We start from the raw sequence: 26,844 nt of genomic DNA, 5'->3' as shown, positions 1-26,844 counted from the left end.
TTTCTGCATAACGCAAAGTCCCCTCGTTGGGTTCCAAAGTTTCAGTTCTTTGAACTGTAGGCAGATGGTCATGGCAGGGAAGCTGCCTTGGGCAATTGATCTGCACATACAGATATGATGCGCTTCCTGTTTATTCTTGATGTTTCGAGCTAGCACACAGTGTTTCTCTTTTATACACTTTCATTGACTCAGGCAGTCACACTTACACTTTGTAATTAATGCCTGCTTTTGATTTTTTTTCTTGGCTTCTTAACACTGACGCTCGAATTTAATTGTACAGACAATAATTTTGATTAAGTATCTATCAGAAAACTTAAGTGATCCCCACAGGCAAATTAGTTATTTAGAATTGCGTAACATACAAAAGAAATACAAATTCAAATTTGTGAAAGGCCTCTTTAAAGTTAGCATACAGCAGGTCCAGGGTCCAGTCCTCTCGGTTGCAGTCCACAAACTCAGCGTGGAGATAGATGGAGATGATACTACCAGAAATGCCGGGTCGGGCATCAGCTAGCATCTGAATCTATGTACCAATCCAATACCACAACTTCAAAGTAGATTAGTTTCACCCAGATAAAAATAACAGTGACAAACATGGCAGATGCACACATACAGTGAGCACAAAGTTCAGTCACTTAGTAAACAACTGTTTAAGACATTTGCCCCTCTGATAATGGTGTTGTACTCTACAGTCCAGTCTATGGGACATCTTTATCATCAGTATCTGCATTGGTAAGATGACTAAAAATGGAAAGGCTGAATCACACACTGAATCAATTGTTTGTTAATCATAGTGTTGTTTTCTGCAGTTTTTTTTTGTTTCCAAAAGTGATTTACAGTTTATTCTTGTTCGGGCAAACTGCCTTGTCAGTGATTTCTAATATTGTCTCTGCTGTGACCTTGAGTGAAAGGGAAGTGATTAGGTATCATAGAAAGGAGAAGTAAGGACAGTCAGAGGGGTCACAGGGGGCACTTGGAACGCTCTGTACTTTCTGTTGTCTTATCTCAAATGCCGGTGAAGCCAGGGCCCCTTTGAGTGTGTGTGTGAGGTTACGTCAGGTGACACAGTATTGCAGAGAAAGGCTCACTTGCAGAGCAAATCACATTTTGTGAATCAATTCACTTTTGCCACATTTTACATGTTTACTTTCTCCCAGACTTAATGTGTAACTTTCTAATCTACTTCTTACATACACTACGAACACTCACACACTTATTTAAACAGCTCCCAGACATCTACTGCTGTGGTTTTTCCCTCCTCCCCTTAACTGTCAGTTTGTTTTGTCCTTTTGTCCATCAGATGCAGTGTCCCAGAAGCAATCCATACACCCCCAGTGAGGAGCAGAGGCACAGGAAATAAGAGACTTTAGGAAAGAGCAGGTAAAACCTCTATGCTTCTGTCTGTGTGCATGCGTATGTGAGTACTTGTTTTTGTATCCTCATTAGGACATTTTCCAGGTGTAAGGTGTAAATTGTGCTTAGGTTAAGGTTAGAGTTGGTATGAATTGGTCATAGTTAAGGTTAGAGATGAGATATTAGTTTGGCTGTTCACAATGAATGGAAGTCAATGCAAAGTCCTAACAAGTATACTGTAGCTGTGCAATGGCGTGTGCGTGTCAACTGTTTTTGTGTTATGTGTGTATGTCCGTCTGTGTATATGCTGGATTTAATTATCGTCATAGTTATCTTGACATACTTTTACCTGTGATGCCGCAGTGCATGTGTGTGTTGCTCTGTGATCGTGGGAGTGGGAGGAATGGATCACTGACTTCACTGGAATCTGAGTAGGCCTCGTCCTGACAGGCGGGGAATGTGTTGAAGTCAGCCAACATGCTTCATTTTCACGTCAGAGCTCATTTGTTGGGTTTGCTTTTTGTGTCAATAGTACAACAGCTCTGTGTTGAAGGGAAAAGCTGCTTCCTTATGTTTCACTTGTAGTTCTATTGGTTCAAGTCTACACTTGTCAGTTGTGCACCCTGTGCCACCTTCAGCTAACTTTGGACTCTTAAGGCAAGAGTTATTGGAGGAAATAATAATATATATTTATCAGCTATATGCACTTATTGGCATGTCACTTCTGTTCATTGTTTTTATCTAATGATATCCAATAGCAAAGCTCATAATCAAGTGGCCACTGAGTATCTGTACAGATGTCTTTTTCCCTCGCTGTGTGATCGCTGATCAGCAACCCCCCTTTTTTTAAGAACAGATAAGCCAAGCACTGAACCGTGGCACTCTCAGTACTACTGACCCAATTTTTCAAAGTGCAGTAAATTAGTCTACAGCTTGTTAAGTGAAGAGAAGCTTGTTCGTTACAGTTTGTCTTTTTTTCCTCTGTCCTGAGTCCTTGTGTTAAACTGAAATAAGCCATTTTTTTTTTAAATAAACTGAATACAATAATAATACTGTTGGACAAAAAAGTTTAATCCTAAATTAATGTGGGTGTTAGGAAACTGATGACAATTTTCCATTATTTTTTGACAGTTTGTTAATCAGTTATGAAGAAAATAATTAAATGATTAATCAATACTGGAAAATAGTGGAGGTGTAATGATTTTCCAATCCATGGTTCGGTTCAGGTCTTAATTTTTGACTCACAGTACAGTTCATACCTTGCTTCTTTTTGTTTTTGTGGCGTTGACAGAGAATAATGAAAATACTCCCACGCTGCTGGTTTGCATGTGCCCAGTGGAGTCTGCAATTTTATAGGTTTATTATACATGCGGAGGTAGTTAAACTTACCAAACTTTTACTGTAGGGGTGATCACTCATCATTGTTGGACCAAAATTATCACATGACACACATGCAGTTGGAAGACAATGCCAATGCTAAACTACCAGAGATAACTACTTCTTTGCATTTCAAAAAACAGTTCTCGCCAGTGGCAGTACGGCACCACTGCTGCTTTGGAACAGCGAAGAAGAAGTGATTTGCAGGAAAAGAAAATTGCAGTTTTCTCTGGGTGAAGTGGTAATCAGATATTGGTGTTGTTAAATCTCGAGCTCACCTTATACTTTGGATCATATATAATGTGGTTCAGGTGGTAGAGCAGGTTGGCTTAAAGGGTTCAGGCTCTGCTTTGCCGCTCCTTTTCACCGTGATGGCATGTACGCCAGCTGCAAAAGCTGGCGGAGTAAACACTGTCTTAACATCCTTCCTCCTCCTCACACTTTCTAAATGTGGTAGAACGAGTGCAGCTTTGACATCCATCAGCATAATAACCATGTTTCCTGCCATCAGTCAGTGCCGGTGGCCAATAAATACCCACCAATAATCAGTGCAGATGCCTTTTCACCTGTGTATACCCTCCTCCGCCCGCCACTCAAACGTGGAAAAATGGAAATGGAAAAATGATCCAATTACTCATGCTACGTTCTGTCTCGATCACGATCTTCCCACAGTCACAGCCGTGATGTTTTCATCATTGGCAAAGTCATCACATAGCTGCTTGTCATAGTCATAGGACAAATGAGTAATGTCTACTTTGTTTTTTTGTTTTCCTCCAGAAATGACCTCCTGATATTTTCTTTCTTGCGTTAACTATCAACACCAAGCACTTTTCTGAAACCCTTTCACTCAAACAATCCTAGGAAGCCCTGCCCTTCAATTCTCAGGAGTAGGTTTGCTTGGGTGGCATTATCCTTATGGCAGTGACCCTGCCACCCAAGGGATCACAGAGGTTGTATATAATTAGACTAGCCAAGCTGGACAATAGCACATGCACTGTTAAAGCTGACTAATTATAGATGGAGGATAATGAAAGGCAGTTTACATGCATGTATTATATTTCCTGCCTGCAAAAACAACAGATGTATTAGTCTGTCTGTATGTGTGGTTTTGATTCTTACAACACTGGCTTGTGTGTGTTTGTGTGTGTGCTATATTAACAGGAAGGGATGTTGTGGCAAGGCAGTGTGCGTAGTCAAGACAGACAGACGGATAGATAGAGGGACATTAGAACCGCAGCTAAGTGTTCCAAGCAACCAAGTCACCTCTATAGCGAGATTACAGCCGGAGCCAAGAAATAACTAATTTCGAGGCTTGTGCGAGTGTTAGTACGTGTCATTCGGTGCCAATGTGTGGCGCCTTTGTTTTTGAGAGAGATAAATGGTGGTGTGGCAAGATACTGGGAGGCAAAAGACAGAAAAATCAGCAGTGTGTGTGGGAGCTGTCCCGGCTATATTCACGACAGCTCTGTGTTATTTCTGTCTGTTTCTTTCCAGTTTTGCAATACTATCAGTGGCTGCACTCCTCTGGATGCCGTGTGTCTGTTTGTATCAGGCTGGGATTATCTATCTATCTAAATCGATTTTCATACTTCCCTCTTATGAAGAATCTCATTGCAGAAAAGAACCGTGCATCTGACAGTGACCTCAAACAACCTCTCAGCTCTGTTCTTGGCTGTAATTGGTTTTTCTATGCACGAGTATTCATAATGGACTCTGTGGTTAAAATAAAGCCAAAGTTGCCATGGTACATCTATTTGTGATGAAAAGAGCAGAAACAATTTGTTGAGGGTTTTTCAAAATGTGAAATATAATTTGAAAGGGGTGTGGGGAGGGAGAGAAGTGAGATTTAAGAAAAGAGCCCGACCTATTTATCACTTGCATATAAAAATCTGCCGATACATATCGGGATCTGTGTCTTTGTATGCCAATATGAATACTGTTATTAACAGAATAAACAACGCAGGAGACATGTTTATGTATTTTAAATGTATAATTAAGTTTAAGTTATAATGATTGTTGTTCTGCCCGTTGATGTACTTTACTCTAAATATCATTGCGGGTTGACCCTCATTTACAAAGGTATCGAGTTGAATTACAGAGACAGAAAAAGATGAGAAAAGAGCAACAACAACATAGGGGCAAACTAATAAACAATTACAACTAAGCTAAATAAATGCCATTAAAAAATATTTGGATTAGAGGAATCAAGATGATCACAATGTAAAGTACATGACTTTTAAAAGTGCCAAATAAAATGCTTGTGAGTCTTCTTCAGAATCAGTAGAGTCCAGTGATGGGTCTCTGCAGTGCTTATCCACAGTACATAGCAATAGCTAATTTAGTTAATGTTAATAGCTAGAGCTTCTAATTGTGCTGCTTTGCTAAACCATGAATAAGTCATACAGCCTACATCAGAGTAAGTCACTGAATCCATAGCAACATCCTCCTAATCATCCTGGTAGCCTACACCCAAATACACACAGAAAAATAAAAGGAATAAAGAATACAATCAATTGATATTAATTTAACACAGAAATGTTTCTTATGCTGTTATTGTTTTTATTTGTGTTACGGCAAATGTTTGATATAGAGAAAATAAAGTGAACGGTTATAAGTAGTCATTAAAAAAGTCAATGTTGTGTTCGGTAGAAAAACATTCACCTTAAGAAAAAAAGAAAGTTGACTGTCTAATGATAGCCGTTTATTGTTTCCTCATAGTCAGAGTTTCCAAGGAGAGCTCCCCCTGTCCTTTTTTTTTTTTTCTTTAAAGAAGCTTTGTCAAATGGAACAAAGGCTAATCCTTATGTCATCCTCATAAAGCAGCTGCTAGTGCGCCATCCTACTATACGTCAAAACAGGAAGAACCATACCGGCCACTTCCACTACTCAGCCTGCGTATCATCTGCTGTCACTGGATGCTGAGGCAAAGGAGGAGGTCGGAAGGAAACAGTCCTTTCAGTATTCAAATTACATCCGATGCATTGTTGTGTTTTTATAGAGGAGAAGAAGGAGATAGAAGAAATTGTCTTGGATTCATTGTCTAGAGTCAGTGAGACAAAGAAGAAGAGTAGTCTGTGGGTGGATATGGAATTTTTTTATTTCCTGTTTCACAGAATCAGATTGGCAATGCAAACTTTGCACATGCGTAGGCTTCCTTGTGTTTGTGGTGTGGGTGTATCGGAGCTTGCTTTGAATAATGATATGTGGTTGTGGTTAGAGTTTGCATATAGCCTCAAGCTTTTCTGCAAAGGTATGTTCAGCTATGTTTGGGTATTGAGGATGTGTCACTGCTCGCATGTGTAGCTGTCGTATATTTGACTATAGTATTGATTTAATGCTGTGGTGCTCAGACTAATGAAAGCAGTGTATTTACATGCTCTTAGCTCCTGAACCTTGTGACCTGTGTGTTGGTGTTTATTTAAATACAGTAAAACATGTGAGTGTTGTTTATGTGGAGGGGGGGTGCTCTGTGTGACTAGCCATGTGACCCTGTTGCCCCCCTCCATCCTCTGTGTTTTTACTGATGCTCGTGTGCTGATTGGGCTGTGTGTGTGTATTAGAGAGAGATGTTTCAGGGAGGGAGGGGCGGGTTTGGTTGTGAGGGTTGATGGGGGCAAGGGCAGCACAAGGGCAGTGTTTGTGCAGGGCACGGGACTGTCCTCACTGGCACGCACACACACACATGCAAGCATAGACGGGCTGGCAAAAACAGAGGCTTATTGTGGCCACTCGGCCCAGTTGTGCCCTCCCACTACAGTCACACATTGTATCACACGTTGCCTTTCCAACTCTGTCTTCCTCTTACCTCTCTCTTTGGCTCTTTGTTTATCACTCGTTACTCTGTTTTCCCTCCTCTTCTGATGTGACCTGACACTCATACCTCACCTGTAGTATTAGCTCATCTGTGTCCCATTTTCTTCCCTTGTTCTCTTTTCTTGAATGCTGTCAACATCTTCCTATCTGTCCTCCACCCCTTCTTCATGACTGATTCCCTCTCCAGTCATTTAACCCCTCCTCCCTTCATCCCCCGCTTTCCTTCTCATCTCTGAGGGAGGTGTGAAAGGTCTGAGAGTTGAGTCATGCATAGAGAACCCCACTACACCAACCCATGTTCTTTTGTTTCTGGCTGTAGCAGCCCCTATGCACAATGTATTTGTTTAGATTGTGTGTTTTATTCACTTTAGTTTAATTCTTTTTTGATTCAACAATTGACAATTTCTTGACTTTTTAGACAGCCTCATTAAAAAAAAACTTTTACCTATGCATAATGTTATTTGGTTTTAGTTTCCATCGTCCTCGCTTAAATTTACGATTTTTGTATATATTGCTGATAATTTGTAAAATATTTGCACAGCCTTTTACTTTAACTTTTACTTATCTTCCATAAATCTTAAGTGCTCTTCTTGCCCTTTATGTGCGTTTTAAACTACTTGATGCCTAAATTTCCTTTGGGATCAATAAAATATCCATTTATCATCTATATCTATCATCTCTATCGGTGCTGCTAATGTTTGTCTCTGTGTGCAGCCTGTGTGCTTTGCCTGACTCGTTCTGTGTCTGTGGTGAATCAGACTCTGTGGAAAAATCACACTTGCACATCTGATTTCCCCCACCACCAACACCACATCCTCCTCCTCACACACAGACAGAGATGAAAGCTAATAAGATGAACTGATAATACATTTCTATAATGCAGACTATCTGCATCACAATTGACAAACATAAATTATATTCCTCTCTCAACAGGGTGCTTATACTTTCCTAATGCGACTCATTTTACCTGCCCGTTGTATCTTACTGTAATTTTTTCATCACTTTACGTCTTCCTCAAGGAAAAGCACATACTTTGTCTCTGATGAATTACTATCCCAGTATGATCTCTTGCAACATTGAGGCACACTTGTTTGCCTGATAACAGTTAAATAATGGCTCACAGGTACATGTTCTTGGATTTGTTTGTGAGTGCTGATGTATAAAGATATAGTTCTGTTATTTCACTTCTCTTCATTGTTGGAATTGAAGTTGACAAAATAACAAAAACATCCGTTAGTTTAGCTCAAACTTCTTTAACGTATCAAAAAGCACTGACTGAATATTATAACAATCATGAAGGGAGGGTTTGTTGTGGGACTGTTTTATTAGACTACATTAGTTTAGCTAGTTGTAATAAATAAATAAACTGACTGTGTATACCATGATTGCAGATTTTATCGATATGACCTGCCTCTAGTGGAGACGATTGTGACACTTCTCTCTTATTACCACCCACACTTGCTCGAGCCGCCATGTGCTCATGCATGACACAGCTCAGTGTGGACAGTGTGTTCTAGGCACGTTCAAACTGATACTGCCTGAAAGTGGAACTTGTGAGATCATGTTTTCGACATGGGAAGATGAGTATGTAATATCCTTGGGTTCAATTGGTTTAACCCCAGAGAAGGGAGTTGCAAGGCAACTGATTTAGTAAAATGAATGCTGTCTTGTTGTCCTTGAAAGTGGTGAATGATGGTGCTTTCTGTATTTCAATGGGCTTTTGAAAGGACTTCTGCAAACATGTTCTGCCCGCACCCCAGTATGTGATTTGACGTTAGTGCAGGTTTTTTCCATTGGCTATTAGAGGCACAAATACCACTGAGACATAACCAGACAGGGTTTCAAGCCATTGAGGTTTGGGAAGATCAACAAATATATGTATTTGTTATTTGTTATATGTATTATATAGGAAGTTACTCAAGCAAATACTATAGAGAACAATTATGTTATACAGTAATTTGTACAAAAAAACCCTTGTGATATATGTAAAACTGTTATTTCTTTAGTGGATTCCCCATCAGGTACCTACAGTAGCACAGTTTTAGGCACCAAAAGTAAAGTGAGGATGGTTTGAAAATAATTTCGTTACTCTGTTTTAAACTAACTTGAAAGCAAATATCATTAAAGAGAAAAAAGAAAACGATCCTGTGAGCATCCTTTTCCCCATCAAATGAATTGTCCTGTGTAATCTTGAACACATACGTTTTTCATGTGGCAGGAAGGTTGTTCCAAGCATCTTGGGGAACATGCTGTAGTTCCTTTGTGGAATTAGTCTGTCTTCTCATTTAATCCTAGACTGATTCTATGATGTTGAGATCAGATCTTCATGGGGACCACACTATATTTTGTCGGACTCTGGGTTAGTAGACTGGAGATAGGCTGGGGACTGAAGTGTTTAAAATGACCAATCGAAGGATGGGAGCATCAGCCACTGTCCCCGCCTCCAAAGCGACCTTTGAGATTGAGAAGTTTCCAGCTTTTCAAACTCAATTTTGTATCTGTTATTAGTACACAATCCAAATACTTGTAGTGCACTGCATGTTTGCCTTGATTTTCATCTTGAACAGACTCATTCACTCAAATCAGCAAGTGTCAGTAGGGAAGGATGTGTATTGAGACACAGTCTGTGTAACATAAGTGAGTATCTTTGGAGGGATTATTCATTTCTCCAATCTAACGTTCTTTTCAATTTCACGTTCTTCTTACTCTCCTTACCCGCTGTGTTGTATTTTCCAGCTCATGATGTAACGATAGGTAATGGATTGGATATGATTAGTGTCACGCTGGATTAATAACCATGAGACATGTTGCTGTGATTGGAGGTGAATTATAGCCTTCACAGTAATGCAGGAAGATGTTTATTCCTGCTCAGCAAAACAAAACACCTCAGCGAAAACACCATTATGTCATAATCCATTACAGAGTATTTCCTGCTGTGACAAGTCAAAATGTCTGTTGGGCAAAATGTTTGTCCACCATGAAGTCTTTATTGTGATGTCACAGCAATGCCGTGGGAACTGACCTCATCTGACATCTACCTAATAAGAGTGAGGTTGATGGAAAGGATGGCTGATTGAGTCATACCTCTGCTGGGACTGGACGTGACTGACATACTAGAGAGATGTGAAGCAGGAGCGACTTGAGCTCAGTCAGGAGAACAAAAAATATTCCTGGAGGAAAAGGACAGGTAGTTCTGAACGTTTATGAAAAGGCACATCGCGCATTTGAAGGTGAAGTGAGCCTCTTGCTCCCCCATTCTTATTGCAAACGCTCACCTTGTGTTATTCATTAAAATGTTTAATGTATTTTAATATTTCCTGTTTATTCATCCAAAACAGATCAGGCCTGTTAACTGACTCTACAGTCATTAGATTAGCAGCCTGCCCATGGACTGTGCTCGGTATAGTACGACTGTTTCTGTGTTTGTGTCTGAGACAGCTAGTACTGACAGGAACAGGAACTGCAGATATCTGTTTTTACCTCTGCTAAGGACGTTATGTTTTTATCTTCATCTACAGACTGCACTGCTGTGTGGCCTCAGCTGTAAGGCTTGTTTTAATTTAAGGGGTCTGTTGGTCCTTGATGAACATATGCATTTTACTGAGTGCAGTTCTAGGTTATCCTACAGTTTATCTGATTTTACTGTTGTCTCTATATTTAATGAAGATGTTTTTAACCTTTTTCTGTTAAATAATCAAAATATGTTACAAAAATCTTTACCACCAGAGATAGTCATGCGCAATGGATTCTGTTTGCTGTCTATAATGTACATAAGCAAAAATTGTCGCATATACGATCCACGCAAAGACATTTTATCTTCCTCTGCTCCAGCTAAGCTGATGTTGATTTGACAAAAGCACAGTAAACCGTTGAATCTCTTCAAGAATAAAAATAGCAGCTCAGCCTCTGATTGGGCGTTCATCAGCTTTTTTTATGAATGACTGGTCAGGACTTTTGCTCCGGTTGTTGTTAGTCACTCACTTCCTGGCTGCTGTCATTGCTTCCTGCCTGAGAAGTGGGTGTTTGCCACCGTGTCAATCGAGGTGGTTTGTGTGATGTAGCACTGTTAGCTGTGCTACGGATGTGGTTGGTTCACGCTTGCTAACCTTACACACACACACACACACACACACACACACACACACACACACACACACACACACACACACACACAGAGGCTCCCACTCAATCGCATTATTCACGTTTCCTCTCAGATGCTGCACGTATGCAGATAATTTTATCTTCAGCGCCTGTGAGAATTTACGGTGAGATTTAACACGGAAATTTGTTTCAAGGCACTTCCTCATTTCTATTTCCAAGAATGATGCTTCAATTTTCTGAAGGATACAGCTTGAAGAGGATGATTACATTCATAACACCCGATGAAACTGATAGCTGTTGAGGAATGGAGTCACTGAAGTAATAAATAGCTGTATGATGCTGGAAAAGATCGAAAACTCCTTGGGAGGACAAACATTCATACAGCTCTTCTACACGGGGTGCTTTCCCCATCACACATTACTTTTACACTGTCAGCACAGTCATCAGGCACAATTTGGGGTTCAGTAACTTGACCACGGGCATTTCAGAAAGTAGACAGGAGGTGCTGGGAATCAAACCACTGAAACTCTTTTTGGTGGATGACCCTCTGTATCTCCTGAGTCACAACCACTGTCACACCTGAATGTGTCTGTCTACATCCACACCTAAATATAGTAAGTGTTAGTCCTGCTCAATTTGTGACTCACACACAGCTGACTGTTTATCCACACACTGGCCAGAAAAACACAAACAGCTTTTCTGTGAACCCACAGGCCAGTACACTGTAATATTTTAACACATGAAGTGTATTGTGCACTAAGCTACAAGAACGTTTCAATATTTACAACATACAGTTTACACTGCTCTGTGGGAGTTACTCGTGCTCATCTACAATACGTGTTTGTTTTTTTTATTTAGTCATCACTGGTTTCAGAGCATGTCGTTTATGAATGGACTGTCTTCTGTTTCTGGGTTCAAGTTCATGGTGTGTTCAGCTTTGGTGTATTATGGCTTGGTAAGCTCTGTGTTTCCGTCTGTGCCCTTTGTGGTTAGAGGCTGAAAGTGAACCAACACTCAAAGATGTTCAATTTCCTCAGTCAGGCAGACTAAGCATCTGCTGTATGTACTTCTACATACTCATTTACAGGAGTACTGTGGTTGTAGTGGAGAGGTAAAGAGGTCTTAGATCCTCTTTGTAAACTTTATTTGTAGAGCAGTGGGGGCGGGAAATGTGTCACAGGACTCTTAATCACCAGACATGGCGATTTACACACACACACACACACACACACACACACACACACACACACACACACACACACACACACACACACACACACACACACACACACACCATTTATGTTAACTGTTCTTTTTCAATCAGTCACACACAGACACGTGGACACACACTCCATTGTGGGGAGCCTCACAGGCTCTTACTGTCAGACAGAGGGAGCTTTAGAAAGAGAGTGCTGAGTAACACTAGTGTTTAAATAACCATCAATGCATCTGGGCATGAAAGCCCTCACAACATGTCACTGTCATCGTTTCAGAGGAACTTCTCCCATTACAAGCAGCTATTTGCTTCATACTGTATTATCTGAGCTAAGATTTGTCATGGCTGGTTTGATTACAGTGGAACTCTAAGTTGGAGGTTGTTATTATTTTCAGTTTCTGACAGTCAATGGCAGTCTCATAAAATCAACCCAGCTTGTCTGTGCGTCCCTCTGATCAGCTCTCCTTTTGATCCAGACACGCCCCTTTTCTGCTACATTTGCACACATTTGATCAGACATCCAGATTAAAAGATTGTAAATAAAGATAGTTCCTCTTTTGATCACAGGCAGCTGTATTTGAGTTTGTGAAAGGAAACAAGCACAAGCACGTTTTAAATAGTGGTGAATCTCCTGCACTGAAATAAGTTGTGTTTGTAACTGTTACATAAATGCAAGATCTGCCTTCGTCAAGGACATTTAAGTTGGATCATAGCTTTGCACCTTAAGCTGTGGGACGGAGGCTGCATAGCTACACATTATTTACTAACTCGACAGATCCCTTCAGGCTCTTCTGTTTGTTGTCACATGAAACTCTCTCTTTCTCCCTGATCTGGCAAACCCTCTCGCTCTCCTCTGATCCTTCCGCTGAAACTCGACCTCACAGCAGACCTCTGGCTGTCTGCCACCACATCCTCAATAACCTTGCTCACCTGTGTGTGTGTGTGTGTGTGTGTGTGTGTGTGTGTGTGTGTGTGTGTGTGTGTGTGTGTGTGTGTGTGTGTGTGTGTGTGTGTGTGTGTGTGTGTGTGTGTGTGTGTGTGTGTGTGTGTGTGTGTGTGTGTGTGTGTGTGTGTGTAAGTGAGACAAAGAGGTAGAGAGGCCCAGTGTGTCGGCATCACAGCAGGGTGAGACCATAGGGGTGAGACACTATCCAACCTTTCCTGTGTGAAAACACGTTCTTGAAGCCTATAATTATTGAGACTAGGGTTTAAATGCATACTTGTGCATACACATGCACTTGTTCATTCATCCCTGACCACCCAGGGTTGTCAGTGCATCAGACAGACATGCCGGGTGTCATGTTACCTTTTCATGTGTGTAACTGTGCACCTTTTGTGATTTTGTGAAAACTCATCGTTGTCTGCACTTTTAACTGTTGATCTGAATGGCTTCTTCTGTGTACTTTCCTGATTCCGCCCAGACATGTGTGTGTCAGTGTCAGTGTTTAAAGCATTGTCCTGTATCTTTTATTGTTTACTTGTTTGTGTATCTGTCAGCAGGATCACACAAAAACTACTGAACTGATTTGCAGTACACTTGTGGGAGGGAAGGAGGGGACTTGTGGGCCAGGGAAGAGCACCTAGATTTTTGTGTGGATCCAGTTACAGGGACAGACCCAGGAATCTTTCAATCATTTCCTGAAACGTTTTTAAACACCAGCATCTTTATCATTAATGCACACATCTCTGACCAAAACAAAGCAACTCTGGCCTCCCTTCTTCTTATCAAGGTGTTGTCTATAGATTGTAGCCCAGTGGCAATGGCCCCTAAAACAACCAGAAGCACATCTAAATAAGTATCATAGCCTCTGTGTGAGATGCTTCACTTTAATTGATCAACTTCTCTTTTGGGGCTGTGCACTGCATATTGAAGCGCTGTAGATTTGTGCGTGATTGGCCTAATGAGACCTACACTCTAAAGCGCTCTGAGTGCTATATAAATACAGTCCATTTACCATTCATTCTCTTGGTGGGCCTGCATGGCAGCTAGTTATCATTGCTAGCATTGTTAGCACAGGTTTAACAGCACGGTCATGGGCAGGTGTCTACAGTGTTTATGGGCTCTGACAGAAAGCGTGTCCATCCAGGTGTTGTATTTACATCCCTGCCAATCAGAGCTGGAGCCATCATAAATTTATGAAGCGCCAAGTGTTTCAAAGGGAGGCATACATTTATGGTTTTGTGATCTGAGTTTGAACAGTCTGGTTCAATGTATCAGATTACTTCCTTTTCCCTTTATTTTTTTCAATTATAAAAGATAGACAGACATGTCTAAGATTTTTTGGGCTCGGTGAAGGTACGTGTGCTGTTTTAGTTTCATATATAAACATTCCTATATAGTATCATATGCGTTTAACTGAGATTTTCACTTTCAGTAACTTCACAGTCCCCTTTAAGAGACGTTCAGACTGTAATCTACAGTTTGAACAACACACGGAAACGCACAGCATTGTTTTCCATTTGCATGGCTGATAATGTTAAGTGACTAAGATTGTGGCTCCAAATGCACCGCAGATGTGCGTCCATCCTCAGGCACGTGGCATAACAGAGGCTCATCTGCTGGTAGCTCGAGCACTTAACTTGGAGAGGAAAGACCATTAGAGGCAATCAGGCCGTCTTTTTTAATGGGCGGATCGGGATGAAATGGAGATGGACATTTGGCCTGGTGGAAGAGTTAATGGTCTAGTCCACTTGAGGACAAGGTAATGAGAAAAAGGCAGGTGGAAGTGGTGTGACTGTGCATCTGTGGTTGAGGAACGGGTCCTAATGGAAACCAGGCTGTGGGCTGTTTTACACCAACCACCACCAGCTGATAAGCCACTTACTGCAGCTCTGTGGAATTCCCTGCACTCAACATGCAGCCTGTATGTGTTTACGTGTGTTTTCTTGTTGTCTGCCTTATATCTTATGTAGTTTGGAATGCATGTTTGCAGTGTGACATTGCAATGTGCTGATATGTATTGATTTGGGGCTTCTGCATTTCTCATTGGCCTTTTCCAGCCTGTGTTTTTGAACACACACAGAGAAACTGCGTGAGTCAGGCAGGTGGCTTGCTTCCCTGGTAGTTTTTTAATCAATGATTTTGGTAGTGCTCTGTGTTTTTGTGTGTGTGTTTTGGGACGACATGGATGGATCATATGTATTTATGTAAACGTTCTTGCATACATATTCATCAAGTGTGATATATATATATATATATATATATATATATATATTTTTTTTTTTCCTTCTCTGTGTGTGTTTTGTGCCAGGGAGGAGCAGATTGTCAGATGAGGGGAGGGCAGGCTGACCTTTTGTTCTGTTTGCTTAGTGGGCATTCTTCTTAGCACTGGCCCTCATCCAAGTAAAAGCCAGTGGCCTTCCACAGTACAGCGCTGCCCCCACAGGGACACAGTGACACTGAATCATCCACGCCTGTCAGCTTGTTCTTAATGAAAAGGATTAGAGAAAAATAGTTTTAAATATAAAATAAGAATTGCTCGTTCATACTACTGGATCATTGGGTGATGTCTGTTGAATTGTCATATGACGATGTGTACAGTGAAACATATAATTTACAAGTTTACTAAGCTCTCATAATAATAAGCGTTAGCAAACATCATTATTCTTAGTAATGCAGTGTAGAGGCCATAGAGCTGTAACTTCAAATTTTTACACAGGGCGGAGAGTTGCTGTGGCCGGTCAGAAAACGTTTAAACGACTTGTTGGTTCGTCACATCATCTAAAGCGAATTAACTTGATAACAGGCCTAAATTAAATTTGTCTGCTGTCAGTTTGTGTCGGTACTCGTCAACGATAGTTTGTGGGAGAAGAACCGCCAATCTGTGCAACCATAAGTGTTTCTTCAGCTCCAACAAATGAGCGTTTTGACACCTTTTGACATATCGTATTGTTAAATTAAGCTCAGGCTTCATATTTCTTTAACCATGACCTTCAGGGTTTAGAACAAGAAACTCATAAATGACAATAATAATAATAATAATTTTATTATATAGTACCTTTCAAAGCAGATTTTACAAAGTGCTTCACAAAGAGGACAAATATAAGCAAGAATACAAAACATAAAAGTCAAGGAATTAACACGTTTAAAATCAGAAACAGCTGATAAATAATACATGGCCTATCAAGAGAGCCCTCTACTAGTAGGGGCTGAGCGAAGAAGAAGAACACAGTAGATGGCGGTAATGCTACTTGACGTTGGTTGCCACCCGCCAATAAACCGAACGAAGAAGAAGAAAATAATACATCATCATTAAAAAGTAATGGCAAAAGAAAAGGATGAAAGAAATTAGTAATAGCAAACAACAATCAAGTTAAAGCCATTAAATAAAAGTGCCTTTTAAAGAGTGCCTTAAAGGGATAGTTCACTGAAAAATGAAAATTCACTCATTATCTATTCACCACTATGCTGATGGAGGGGTGGGGGGAGTGTTCGAGTTCACCAAAAACTTCTGGAGTCTCTGAAGTAGATAATGATTGAATTTTCATTTTTCAGTGAACTATCCCTTTAATCAATGAAATAAATCAATCAAATTTGATTTTATTAACCCATATTCACAAATGTTCTCATACGTCTTAGAAGGGTGCAACATCCGTCCCTTAACCCTCAACAAGAGTAAAGAAAAACTACCCAAAAAAACACTACTGAATAAAGAAGGAGATCAGATTTAGTATCCGCAGATGCACTGTGGTGGTGTGGGAATCACCATCCACAAAGCCAAAGTTTCACATTTCTGTATTTCTTGGAAAGAAGCCATTAAATGCTTTTCAAACTTCTTTCTTCAAGCTACGCATCTCTTCCTCTATGATTTGATCTGGTCTTATGTTTGAAGTCTTGAACTTGTGCATGTGCAGTTGTCTGCCTTGTTTAAACCAGTCTCAAATTATCCTCATGATAGCTGAACGGTGTCTGGAATCCAACACTAAGTTGCAAGGTTTCCAGTAAAGTGATGTCAACATGGGATTGTAACATGCTCACATGAGATGTGTTTGTTTTTATGTTCAGTGAGTTCACTGAATGTGAAGAAGGTGGATGACTCAAAATATAATGTGCTTTCTGTTAGTTCTGTAGTTGTTTGGCCAGCTCTCTAACCTCAGTGATCCTTTCCTGTATCTAAAAATAAAGGATAAAGTTTACTAATACAATCGAGCCTGAAGTTAGTTTGTTGTCTCTCTCTTCTGTCCATCCAGGTCCTTATGGTTGAGGTGGTGTGCTGTGCCCCTTGCCATGCCTCCTGCCATGACAGACCTCCTGGACATATGGGCGGCCCACTCGCCCCTGGCCGGACACCCTCCGGCCCATATCACTGTGGACTTTCTGCTGCCCACTGGTATCTACATCCAAATGGATGTTCCACATGAGGCCACTATTCAGCACATCAAACTGGTGAGTGACATTGGATGTGTTTTAGAGCATGATGGCATTCCTACAATGAGATTTCCAACTACTTAAAGAGATGTGTGTCTGCTGAGAGGTCGACCCAACACATTAATTTAATTTATTTACGCACTGTCCTGAAGCTCCATTATTGTCCTTGCATGCCTCTAGGCCTGTATAGTCGCAGTCTGCAGCCTATACAAATATAAATGATAAGTACACACACACACACACACACACACACACACACACACACACACACACACACAGTCACACAGTTAACCACTTAGACATTATCTAATGCCTGTTTTGACAGAGGTGGCTTTTGAGGTAAGTTAGGTGTTTTTTGTTTGTCAGCATGCAAATACCGTGTGACATCATGCATGACTTCAGCCAATAATGTGAAGTGGATGGCTTTGAGAAGTTATTAAGAGAATAACACTAAAGTGTGTGTTGGTCTGCAGGGATTTTTAAATGATCATATTACCATTGATATGTGTGAATGAGAACCCGGAAAAATGGAGACACCTGTATGATGCCAGGAGATGAAATACAATATCACTGCAGTTACCGTCACCTTACTTGAGGCTGACCTTCATGCTGGTGCTTTTATGCCTCCGTGGCAGAGGCATTATGTTACCGAGTACCCTTCTGTACGTCCCATTATTGTGAACACGATATTTAAAAAATGCCTTTTGGGAATTCCTACACATTTTTTACAAATATTTATTTGGACTCAAGGATGAACTGATTAGGGTTTGGGTCATTGTGACCTCACAAAACACGAGAAGGTGGGCATTGGCACAAATGTTCACTTTCAGCTTTCAACGGTTAGGGTGACCTCATGAGTTTTGAAAAAATGTATGTTGACTGAAACTGTACTGGTTGGCGGAGGCATACAAGCGCAGGGCGGTAATTCTATGTTTTAGACTACACTGTACTGGTGGCTGTTCAGGATATTCATATAGGCAAACCAACACTATACTGCATCATGTCCCAAACAGCCTCACAAATCCTGGATTCTTTCTGAATCTACTCCACCAAGGTAATATTTGTTAGTGTTGTTATTATTATTCTTGTTGCATTGGATTGTACTTTTTTTCTGGTGACTCAGTGTTTGATATTCTTTAATTGTATTTAAAAACGTTGTGTATTTACATGGTGGCTCAAACATGTTCTCCTCAGGCAAACACTGTAAAATAAAGCCAGAGGGGCCTGTTCTGAATGGCTCTGGTGAAAGGTCTGGCATTTCATCAAAATCACTTCTGGCCTGTTCCGCCCTGTAATGTGACCAGAGACACAGACAGATTTCACTTTGTCAGACATGCACAAATATTTGCTATCAACAATAATGTTACTGTTGACTTTTCGTGGAATGATACGATGATGAGTGAGGTTTTCCCAAGTTCACTGGACTATATGTTAACGTGGTCATTCATGCATAGAAGTTGTTGGCATGGACACGTGAGCGATATTCATTGATTCCCTGAGGGAAGCACAAACAGAAGTGAGCAAGCGGGAGGGAAACAGACTCCTTTTGAGCCTTTTCTGTGAAATGAAAGTGAAGACAAATAGGAAGAGTGTTAGTTGAGCCAAAGACTCTTTATCTGTGATCTAACAGTAAAGAAAAAAAAAAGCTGGCTTATGAATGACTCAGATTTCTAAGAAAGCAAACAGTTTAGAAATGTTTTGTGAAAATGACGAGTGAAAACATTTATTTTCCCTTTGTATCTTTTTGGCTTGTAAACCTGTAAAAAAAAATGGAAATTGAATATGTATAAAAATTACACCATGGTAATTAATTTCCGAGAAGATTATGCAGTGAAATTATTAAATCTTCTATGCATTTCTCATGTGGTTTGTGGGGGGATGTTTTCAACATAACATGAAATCACGAGTGCTCCTGGAGAAGAAGGTATTCGTTGTGAGGGTAACTGCATCCTGTTCCAGTATATGCTACAGCACAGCGTCATAGCCTCAGACAACAACACGTACAACTTGACACCCGACCCAGTGATCACGCTGTGGAGGCACAGACGCATGAATCATGCCAGGATTGGCTGCTGGACATATTATTCACATCCTGATCGGCTAACCCAGAAGCTGCGTCATGTTGCTATGAGTCATGTTTGACTGTGACCATTAAGCACACAGTTTTGTTAATATATTGCATTATATGACGTGTTATTCTTGTTTGTTTTAAGTAGGGCTGGGAGATAAAACAATAACAATAAATATTGCAATATAACTTTCATCAAAAGCAAAATAACAAAGTTTAAATATGTACCGATAACTTCCCTCATGAGATCACTCATGTGTCTTAAAACTTAAAATGAATAATAATGTGACATTTATAGAGATAAATATCAATATCAACTCATTTGAAAACTTTTATTTTAGTATAGTTTTTGGTCATATCTCCCAGCCTGGGCATCTACCTTATTCGACATACGTCTGTCTGTGGAACGCATATCTCTAAGTGCTTTACATACAATATAGACAAACATGTAAACATGTTGATAAAGATAAAAAAAATTATAAAAATAAAAACATGTTAAAATATTTCATATAAGAGAACAGATTTTAGGTAACATAAGAACATGTTAAAATGACATTTAAAAGGAAATAAAAAATAAATTGTGGGCCAGTGCAAGATCTAGTTCAAGGCTGAAGTAAAGAGAAATGTTTTAAGTTTTCTTTTAAAGATGTTAACTGAACTAGCTTCTCTGATTTTCTTTTGGTTGTTGTTGGGAACCTCTAATAGACTTGCTGCAGATGATCTCAGTGTTCTAGAGGGGACATAGTTAACGTACATAAGACCGAACCTTTGTTATGTTTCTAAGGTGGAAAAATGTGGTGTTGGTCACCTTTAATATGTGGGCCTTGAAACTCAGATCAGAGTCTAAGATAACTCCTAGACTTTTCACTTTGTATTTAATCCAAGGAGTAAACTGACCGAGATTATTTCCCAGCATTTCCTTTTTTGATTTTGGGCCATCTAAAAGAATTTCTGTTTTATACTCATTAAGCTTTAGAAAACTACAGAGCTTTTATTTGACAACATGGTTCTGAGGATTGTTGAAGATAGCTGTCATAGCATAGCTGACATGCAATGTATGAAGTTTTTTGAACTTCACTTAACAGACTGTTTATAAGAAGCTCTGCACACAACATCTAGCAAACAAACAATAAAAAGTCACAGTATAATGTAGAACTTTTTGAGGAGGACTCACTAGTGACTAGTGACAGAGCATCAACACAGTTCAAACAGGCAGGGTTACAACAGGCACTGCACTAGTCATGATAATTATCAATATTTACAGATTCAAGAATTTTTTTATTTTGCAATAAGAATTTGCTGTTCGCTTTGTTTTATTGAAGCCTGTTAAAAATCATCATATGACTTCATACAGTATGACCATCAAGCCAAAATATGGAGTTATTCCTGGTTGCACATATTATAAGTAGGATTCATTTGATTCGGTCTAATGGAGACCTGAGGTTTTGTGGTACTGCAGTACTTAAGTTCTTCTTTTGACTCTCCAGCTATTATGGAAACAGGCTCAGACGTTGCCGCTCTTCGCCGCCCTGGGCGAGATGGAGAGCCACATGTTCGAGTGCGTCAACCAGGCAGCTGTGCACGAAGAACTGGAGGATGAAACTCGCCGGCTATGCGACGTCCGCCCCTTCCTGCCGGTGCTCAAGCTGGTGACACGCAACTGCGGCCGAGCAGAGCGTCTGCTGGACTCCAAAATCGGCGTGCTCATTAGCAAAGGTGTGGCACCGTACTTTTAAGCTTTTTTCCTCAATTTATAGGTTTCAGATCATCATGCAAGCTCGCACATACATTACTCCCTCTATGACTCATTCATTTACCGTCCCTCTTTGATATTCCTAATAAAGAAAAGCACTCAAGAGTAGGTAAGTGGGAATGTAACTCCTTCCTGCGCACAACGATCCTTAAGCACCTCCTCCAGGACACTAAGTAACTCTCCTACTCAGCATATTCACCCGAGCCATCAGACCTGAGGCCCGTCTGCAGCTGGCTTCAATCAGATGTCCTGCTGTCTGATGAACGAGCAGACATGTTTCTGACATGTCTTCCATCACTTGTCACCTTGAATTATCTCTGGTGAAGATTCTGCCTTTTAGAGGAGCAGAGAAGATCGATCATGACTCTGATTTGAATAAACGTGTTGAAGCTCAGACCCACTGATATTTATTCATGCATAAGAGGAAAGAAAGAGTAACACACTCAAGCTTTTTAGTTAGACTCTAGTAGCTAATAGAGCTGCAACAAGTTCATTAATTGAGTAGTCGATGGATAGATTGATCAGCCATTTTCCCTGCTCTATTAAATATATAATTTTAGTCGTTCATTGAACATTTGCTGACCTCAGCTTCTCAAATGTTTAAGATTTTAATGTTAATATGTATGCTTTTGAACTCCAATCAAATAAATATATTAATTTAAATGATGTTGAACTTTCTACAGACAAAATGATTGGTTAATGGATCAAAAATGATCATTCTGCTGAGTAATCAATAATGGAAATAATGGTTTGTTCTAGTCCTACCAGCTTATGTATATTTGAATGAAGTGTGGTCCATGCGCACTTTATACATTTTTATTGTTTGTAGACAAGCAGATACAAAAACAATTGTAAAGCACTATTTCCTCTTGCTCACTGACACCATGTCTACACAGAAGCAAAATAATTCACTTGTCATTGCAATTATGTGATTGGCTTCTTGTGTTTCTGATTTATAAAGCAGACAATTTGCTTATTGTAGGCGGTGGTGGAATATGTGTGATGCAACCGCCATGTTTGGAGTTACAAACTTTTCTTTTCAAGATTCACAAAGTGGCTTGTGTGTCTTGCAGCACATTAACAGAGCAGCAGCATCACTCTGCAATGGAGGTGTTCACAATATTGAGCTATGGGTCACGCGCATTTTGGAAACATTCAGGGCACATTACACAATCTGTGCCGTTATGCACGTAAAGTACAGGAAATAGAGATGGGGCGGTGGTGGAAACCTCCTCTGACAGACATGCAGAATTCTGGAGGGCCTTTGGTCACAACAGACGTCTTCAGAGGGAGGGAAGGGTCTCTGAGTTTAATTGAAAGCGACTCAGACGATATTGATATGCTCCCCTCCTGGCTCCACTTTGGTCTGACATGATCTTTAAAAAAGCTTTTGTCAGAGGAGAGTGGTGTTTCCAAAGGAACTCCACAAGCACGTCTGAATAGTCCCACACATACACACACATGCACCAACCTTGTGCAGTGCACAGTAACAAACTATTGCACACTCACAAGGCCAATTGGGCCCCCTTCAGAAACAGTTACAAAAACCAACTCACACAATGCTGCTAATGTTGTCCAGAGCATGTGCAGACTATACAGTATCTTCCTACTTGCAGTGCGTTTTGAGCTTTACAAGCTTCATGCTTCATGAGTTCATATAAAAAAACACTGATTAATTAATTGTTTCCTAAGGCACTATTACTGTCATTTTATATTCTCATAGAACATTATTAAAAAGCAAAGATATTGCTGTATTCTCATCTGTCCTCTTTAATTAAATAATGATATATTTTATGAAAGTTATGTAACGATGCCCTTAACTAACCTCTACTAGGTCTCCATGAGCTCGACGCTATCAACGACCAGGAGGTGAAGGACTTTCGCAGTAAGATGTTCCGCATGAGCGAGGAGAGGATGCAGCGAGTCCAGACCATGACGAGCACAGAGTGGCTGCAGGCCTGCTTCTCCCCACAGCTGGAGCCCGCGGCCGGGACGCCCGTCACCGATGGACTCTGTGACCGGTCAGCCGACCTGAAAGTCACTATCCACTTCTCTCAGTCTCAGGTGAGAGTCTGCGACACAAGTCTGAAAGATGATGACAACAGTTGCAGAGCATCTGTGTTAAGTGAAATACAAATACCCAAAACAAAGTCATTAATGTAACAGACCAATGTGTTGTGTCTGCAGCATTAGGTCGAGTAATTGAGTGGTCACCATTTGACAACAGACAAGAAAGATTTGTTATTTTTGATTAAATAACTGCTTTTATTTTTAATTTGTTCTTTGCTGTTATCAAAGGAAGTTACAATAATAATATCACAACAATGTTGTCTTTGTCCTGACTCTTCACAACCAAACCAGTTAGCAATCCTGTACGCATGAAGCTTTATTAGTGAGTTTTATTTCGTACCATGTAATGTATTGAGAAGGTCATCTATAAATACCTGTCTACTGCCAGGTTTGGAGAACTATGACCAAACAAGTCCTTTGGGACGCAGGAGTACATATATTTCATACAGTTACATTTTGTATTAAAGCTTGTTGGTAGTTTGGGGTAGGCTCATTTTTAGAGATGCTGCGATACTGAAACCAGTATTGGAAATGCCTCTGACACTTGTGAAAATGCTGGAACTGAAAATGTCTTTGAACAGATCTGATACCACGTCTTAAAAGTATATTAGTTTCACCCAGATAAAGAAATACTATCTACTTTCCCCAGAAAACACTTCTTCTTTGCAGCTCCAAAACAGTACAGTCCCTGACAAAAGTCTTGTCACTTATCCATTTTGTAGAAACAACAGCTTATAACCTGACTTTTAATTTATCCATTGGTTTTAGAAATGGCTCATATGAAAGCTAAAACCCTCCCAAATTATGTTTAATATACTAAAATAAATTTGCTTCACTGAAGAAAGATTGATCATTTAATGAACACAGAAAGGTCAGATTTTGGCAAGACAAAGGTTTTGTCGCCTACAGAGAGTAATGTGAAAATTGAACAAATAATTTACTTCAAATACAAAAATATGTTGCATAACATCAGTGAATTAAGTAGTGGTGCTGTGAGATCCATATTTAATATCTTGTATGACTTCCATGAGCTTGAAGGACTGCATCCATGCGGTTCGACAATGATTCATACAATTTATTGATGAAGTCATCAGGAATAGCAAAGAAAGCAGTCTTACATGCCTCCCAGAGTTCATCAAGATTCTTTGGTTTCGTCTTCCATGCTTCCTCTTTCATTCTACCCCAGACATGCTCAATGATGTTCATGTCTGGTGACTGGGCTGGCCAGTCCTGGAGTCCTTGATCTTCTTCGCCTTGAGGAACTTTGATCTAGAGATGGAAGTATGCGATGGAGCACCATCCTGCTGCAAAATTTGACCCCTTGTATGGTTGGGAATGTAAGAGGTAGCTAATACTTCTTGATATTTTAGGCTATTGATATTGCCTTCCACCCTGCAAATCTCTCGCACACCCCCATACTGGATGTAACCCCAGACCATGATTTTTCCGCCACCAAACTTAACTGTTTTCTGGGTGAATCTCGGATCCATGCGGGCTCCAGTAGGTCTCCTGCAATATTTGCGGCGGCTGTGATGTAATTCAACCGAAGATTCATCTGAGAAATCCACCTTCTGCCACTTTTCCAGCGTCCATCCTTTTAGCAGGCTATGGGCCTTGGCAAATGCCAAACGTTTTTTTAATTGCCTTTTGTTTAGTGTTGGTTTCTGGGCACTGATTCGACCATGGAGGCCATTTCGAGACAGAATTCTACAAACTGTCCTGGTTGACACGGGGCCTTGAGGTGACCAGGCCTGGTGGAGCTCTGCTGCAGTGGAAAAGGGGCTGGCCTTGGATTTTCGAGCCAACAAACGGTCCTCCCGAGCAGTTGTCTTGCGGGGTCTGCCGGACCTGGGCTTGTCAAAAACATCTCCAGTCTCTTCAAATCTTTTTCTTATTCTTTGTACTTGACGCTGAGACACATTGAAGGTGTCAGCCACCTCAGCAGTAGATCTGGTCTTCAGCCTCTTGATAATCAACGCTTTGGTCTCAGGGTGAATCTTAGGCATGTTGTCAGAGGTCAAGTTGCAGTTGATGTGAAGGTCTGGTGTGCTGGGGTTCTTTTTATACGCACCCACTAATTGATTGATCAATTATTGATCATAGGTGAGGCTGTAATCTAGGATTGGGTGCATCATATGACAAGGCAACAAGACTTTTGTCTTTGCAAAAACTGACTCAGTGGGCTTTACCAAGCTGTGAACGTTAGAATGCTTTTCAGCAGTTTCGTTTGGCACCAAAACATTATTTCAAAAGCTGTTGGGATTGAAATTAGCCATTTCTTGTACAAAAAAATTGATTACAAATATATTTGAGGGGCACTTAAGGTCAACTTGTACCCAAGCAACAAGACTTTTGTCAGGGACTGTAGATGGTCTTGTATTGCCATTGGTAAGTACTGTTTTAGAGCAGTGAAGAAGAAGCGATGTCTGGTAGTGTAGTGTTAGCTAGAGCTAGATAGAATGTCAACAATTTGGCAGTATTTCACACTGGAAAATCCCACAAGTATAACAACTATTGCAACCAGTGTTGCCAGTTGCAACATCATAAGGCTTTTGAAGAAGCATCACATGAAAGAGCATGACGAGTTCATCAAGGCAAGGGGAAGAGAGGATTTGTTTCTGTTCAGAGGTTCTATGGCATTCATTCTCTGTATGTATTTGTTTTTCAAATGCTTTAACCTTAGACAACAATTATAGCAGTCATTACTTCCATGCAGGGCTAGAAGATATAGCTGTTACAATACATGATTTTTAAGTTTTTTAAATGCACTGGAATCAATGGGTACTTGTTATCCACCAATATGCAAAGTCCAGTTATCAGGAAGGGAACATGTTAGATGAACCTCTCTTGGATGAGCTGTGCATTTTGTTAATTGTAAATAATTCACATTCTTTCAACTGCTTATACAAATATATTTGTTTATACATTTAAATGTTACGTACAAACCAATTAATTAAATATAGGCCTTTATTATGTTTGTTATGTTAAATCATCATTATAATTACTCTCTTATTATTAGGTATAACTGTTTAAAGTGCTATGCAGCCATGCTGGTAAGATAACAAACCCATAGATACTGTCTGTACAACATCTGTGCATACGTGATGAGCTCTGTCTAACCATGTGACTGACTGCATCACTGTAGCAAACAAAAGCATCTTGTTAGAGTAACGGACGGTGACCAGGTGACTCCATCAGCGCAGCACTTACACTTCCGTAGCTCATCAGCTTGGGCTGTACTGCTGCTCACAGTTGGCAGCTTCAAAGTTACATGACTGAGCCCGGACAGCTCATCATGTGACTAAAGCAAGTGGGTCAAAACCATCAGTGAAATTATGCCATTCTCCCTGACAAACACACACCCACACACACCCACACACACACACACACACACACACACACACACACAAACACATTAGCATGAGAGCTCAAGGGACCAAAGCACTGATTAAAATGAACCTTTCTTCCTCTTGTCCTCTGGACTCTCTGTCATCTTCTATTTGTTTCTTTGCTTTGTTTGAGAGATAATATTATTTCATCATAAAACAGATGGTCATGTCCCTCCAGACTCTTGTATATCAGTTTTGATGAACATCATGGACACACAAACGCACACAGACAAGAGCGGGCCATCTGTGCCAGTGTGCTCAGGTGGACGTTGCCAGGAAGTCTTGTTTGGGAGGTCAGACACAATGAGGCTCATTACAGACAGGAAGTGTGGTGCT

The 26,844-nt window shown here is 40.4% G+C and overlaps 1 protein-coding gene across 1 annotated transcript in view; it reads left to right on the top strand.

The window, feature by feature from the left end:
* pik3cb (phosphatidylinositol-4,5-bisphosphate 3-kinase, catalytic subunit beta) overlaps positions 1-26,844 on the top strand; it is a 57,215-nt gene that overhangs the window by 10,135 nt on the left and 20,236 nt on the right. The window contains exons 2-5 of the mRNA XM_034604178.1: positions 1,301-1,380; positions 17,051-17,246; positions 20,784-21,012; positions 22,884-23,113. Coding sequence (XP_034460069.1) covers positions 17,088-17,246; positions 20,784-21,012; positions 22,884-23,113 — 618 coding nt within the window. The 5' untranslated portion in view covers positions 1,301-1,380; positions 17,051-17,087. The remainder of the gene's footprint in view (positions 1-1,300; positions 1,381-17,050; positions 17,247-20,783; positions 21,013-22,883; positions 23,114-26,844) is intronic.

This window comes from Hippoglossus hippoglossus, chromosome 13 (assembly GCF_009819705.1).
Source record: "Hippoglossus hippoglossus isolate fHipHip1 chromosome 13, fHipHip1.pri, whole genome shotgun sequence".
Classification (NCBI taxonomy): Eukaryota; Metazoa; Chordata; class Actinopteri; order Pleuronectiformes; family Pleuronectidae; genus Hippoglossus; species Hippoglossus hippoglossus.
The sequence above is the reverse complement of the archived record's forward strand: the minus strand, read 5'-3'. Positions and strand labels throughout refer to the sequence as shown.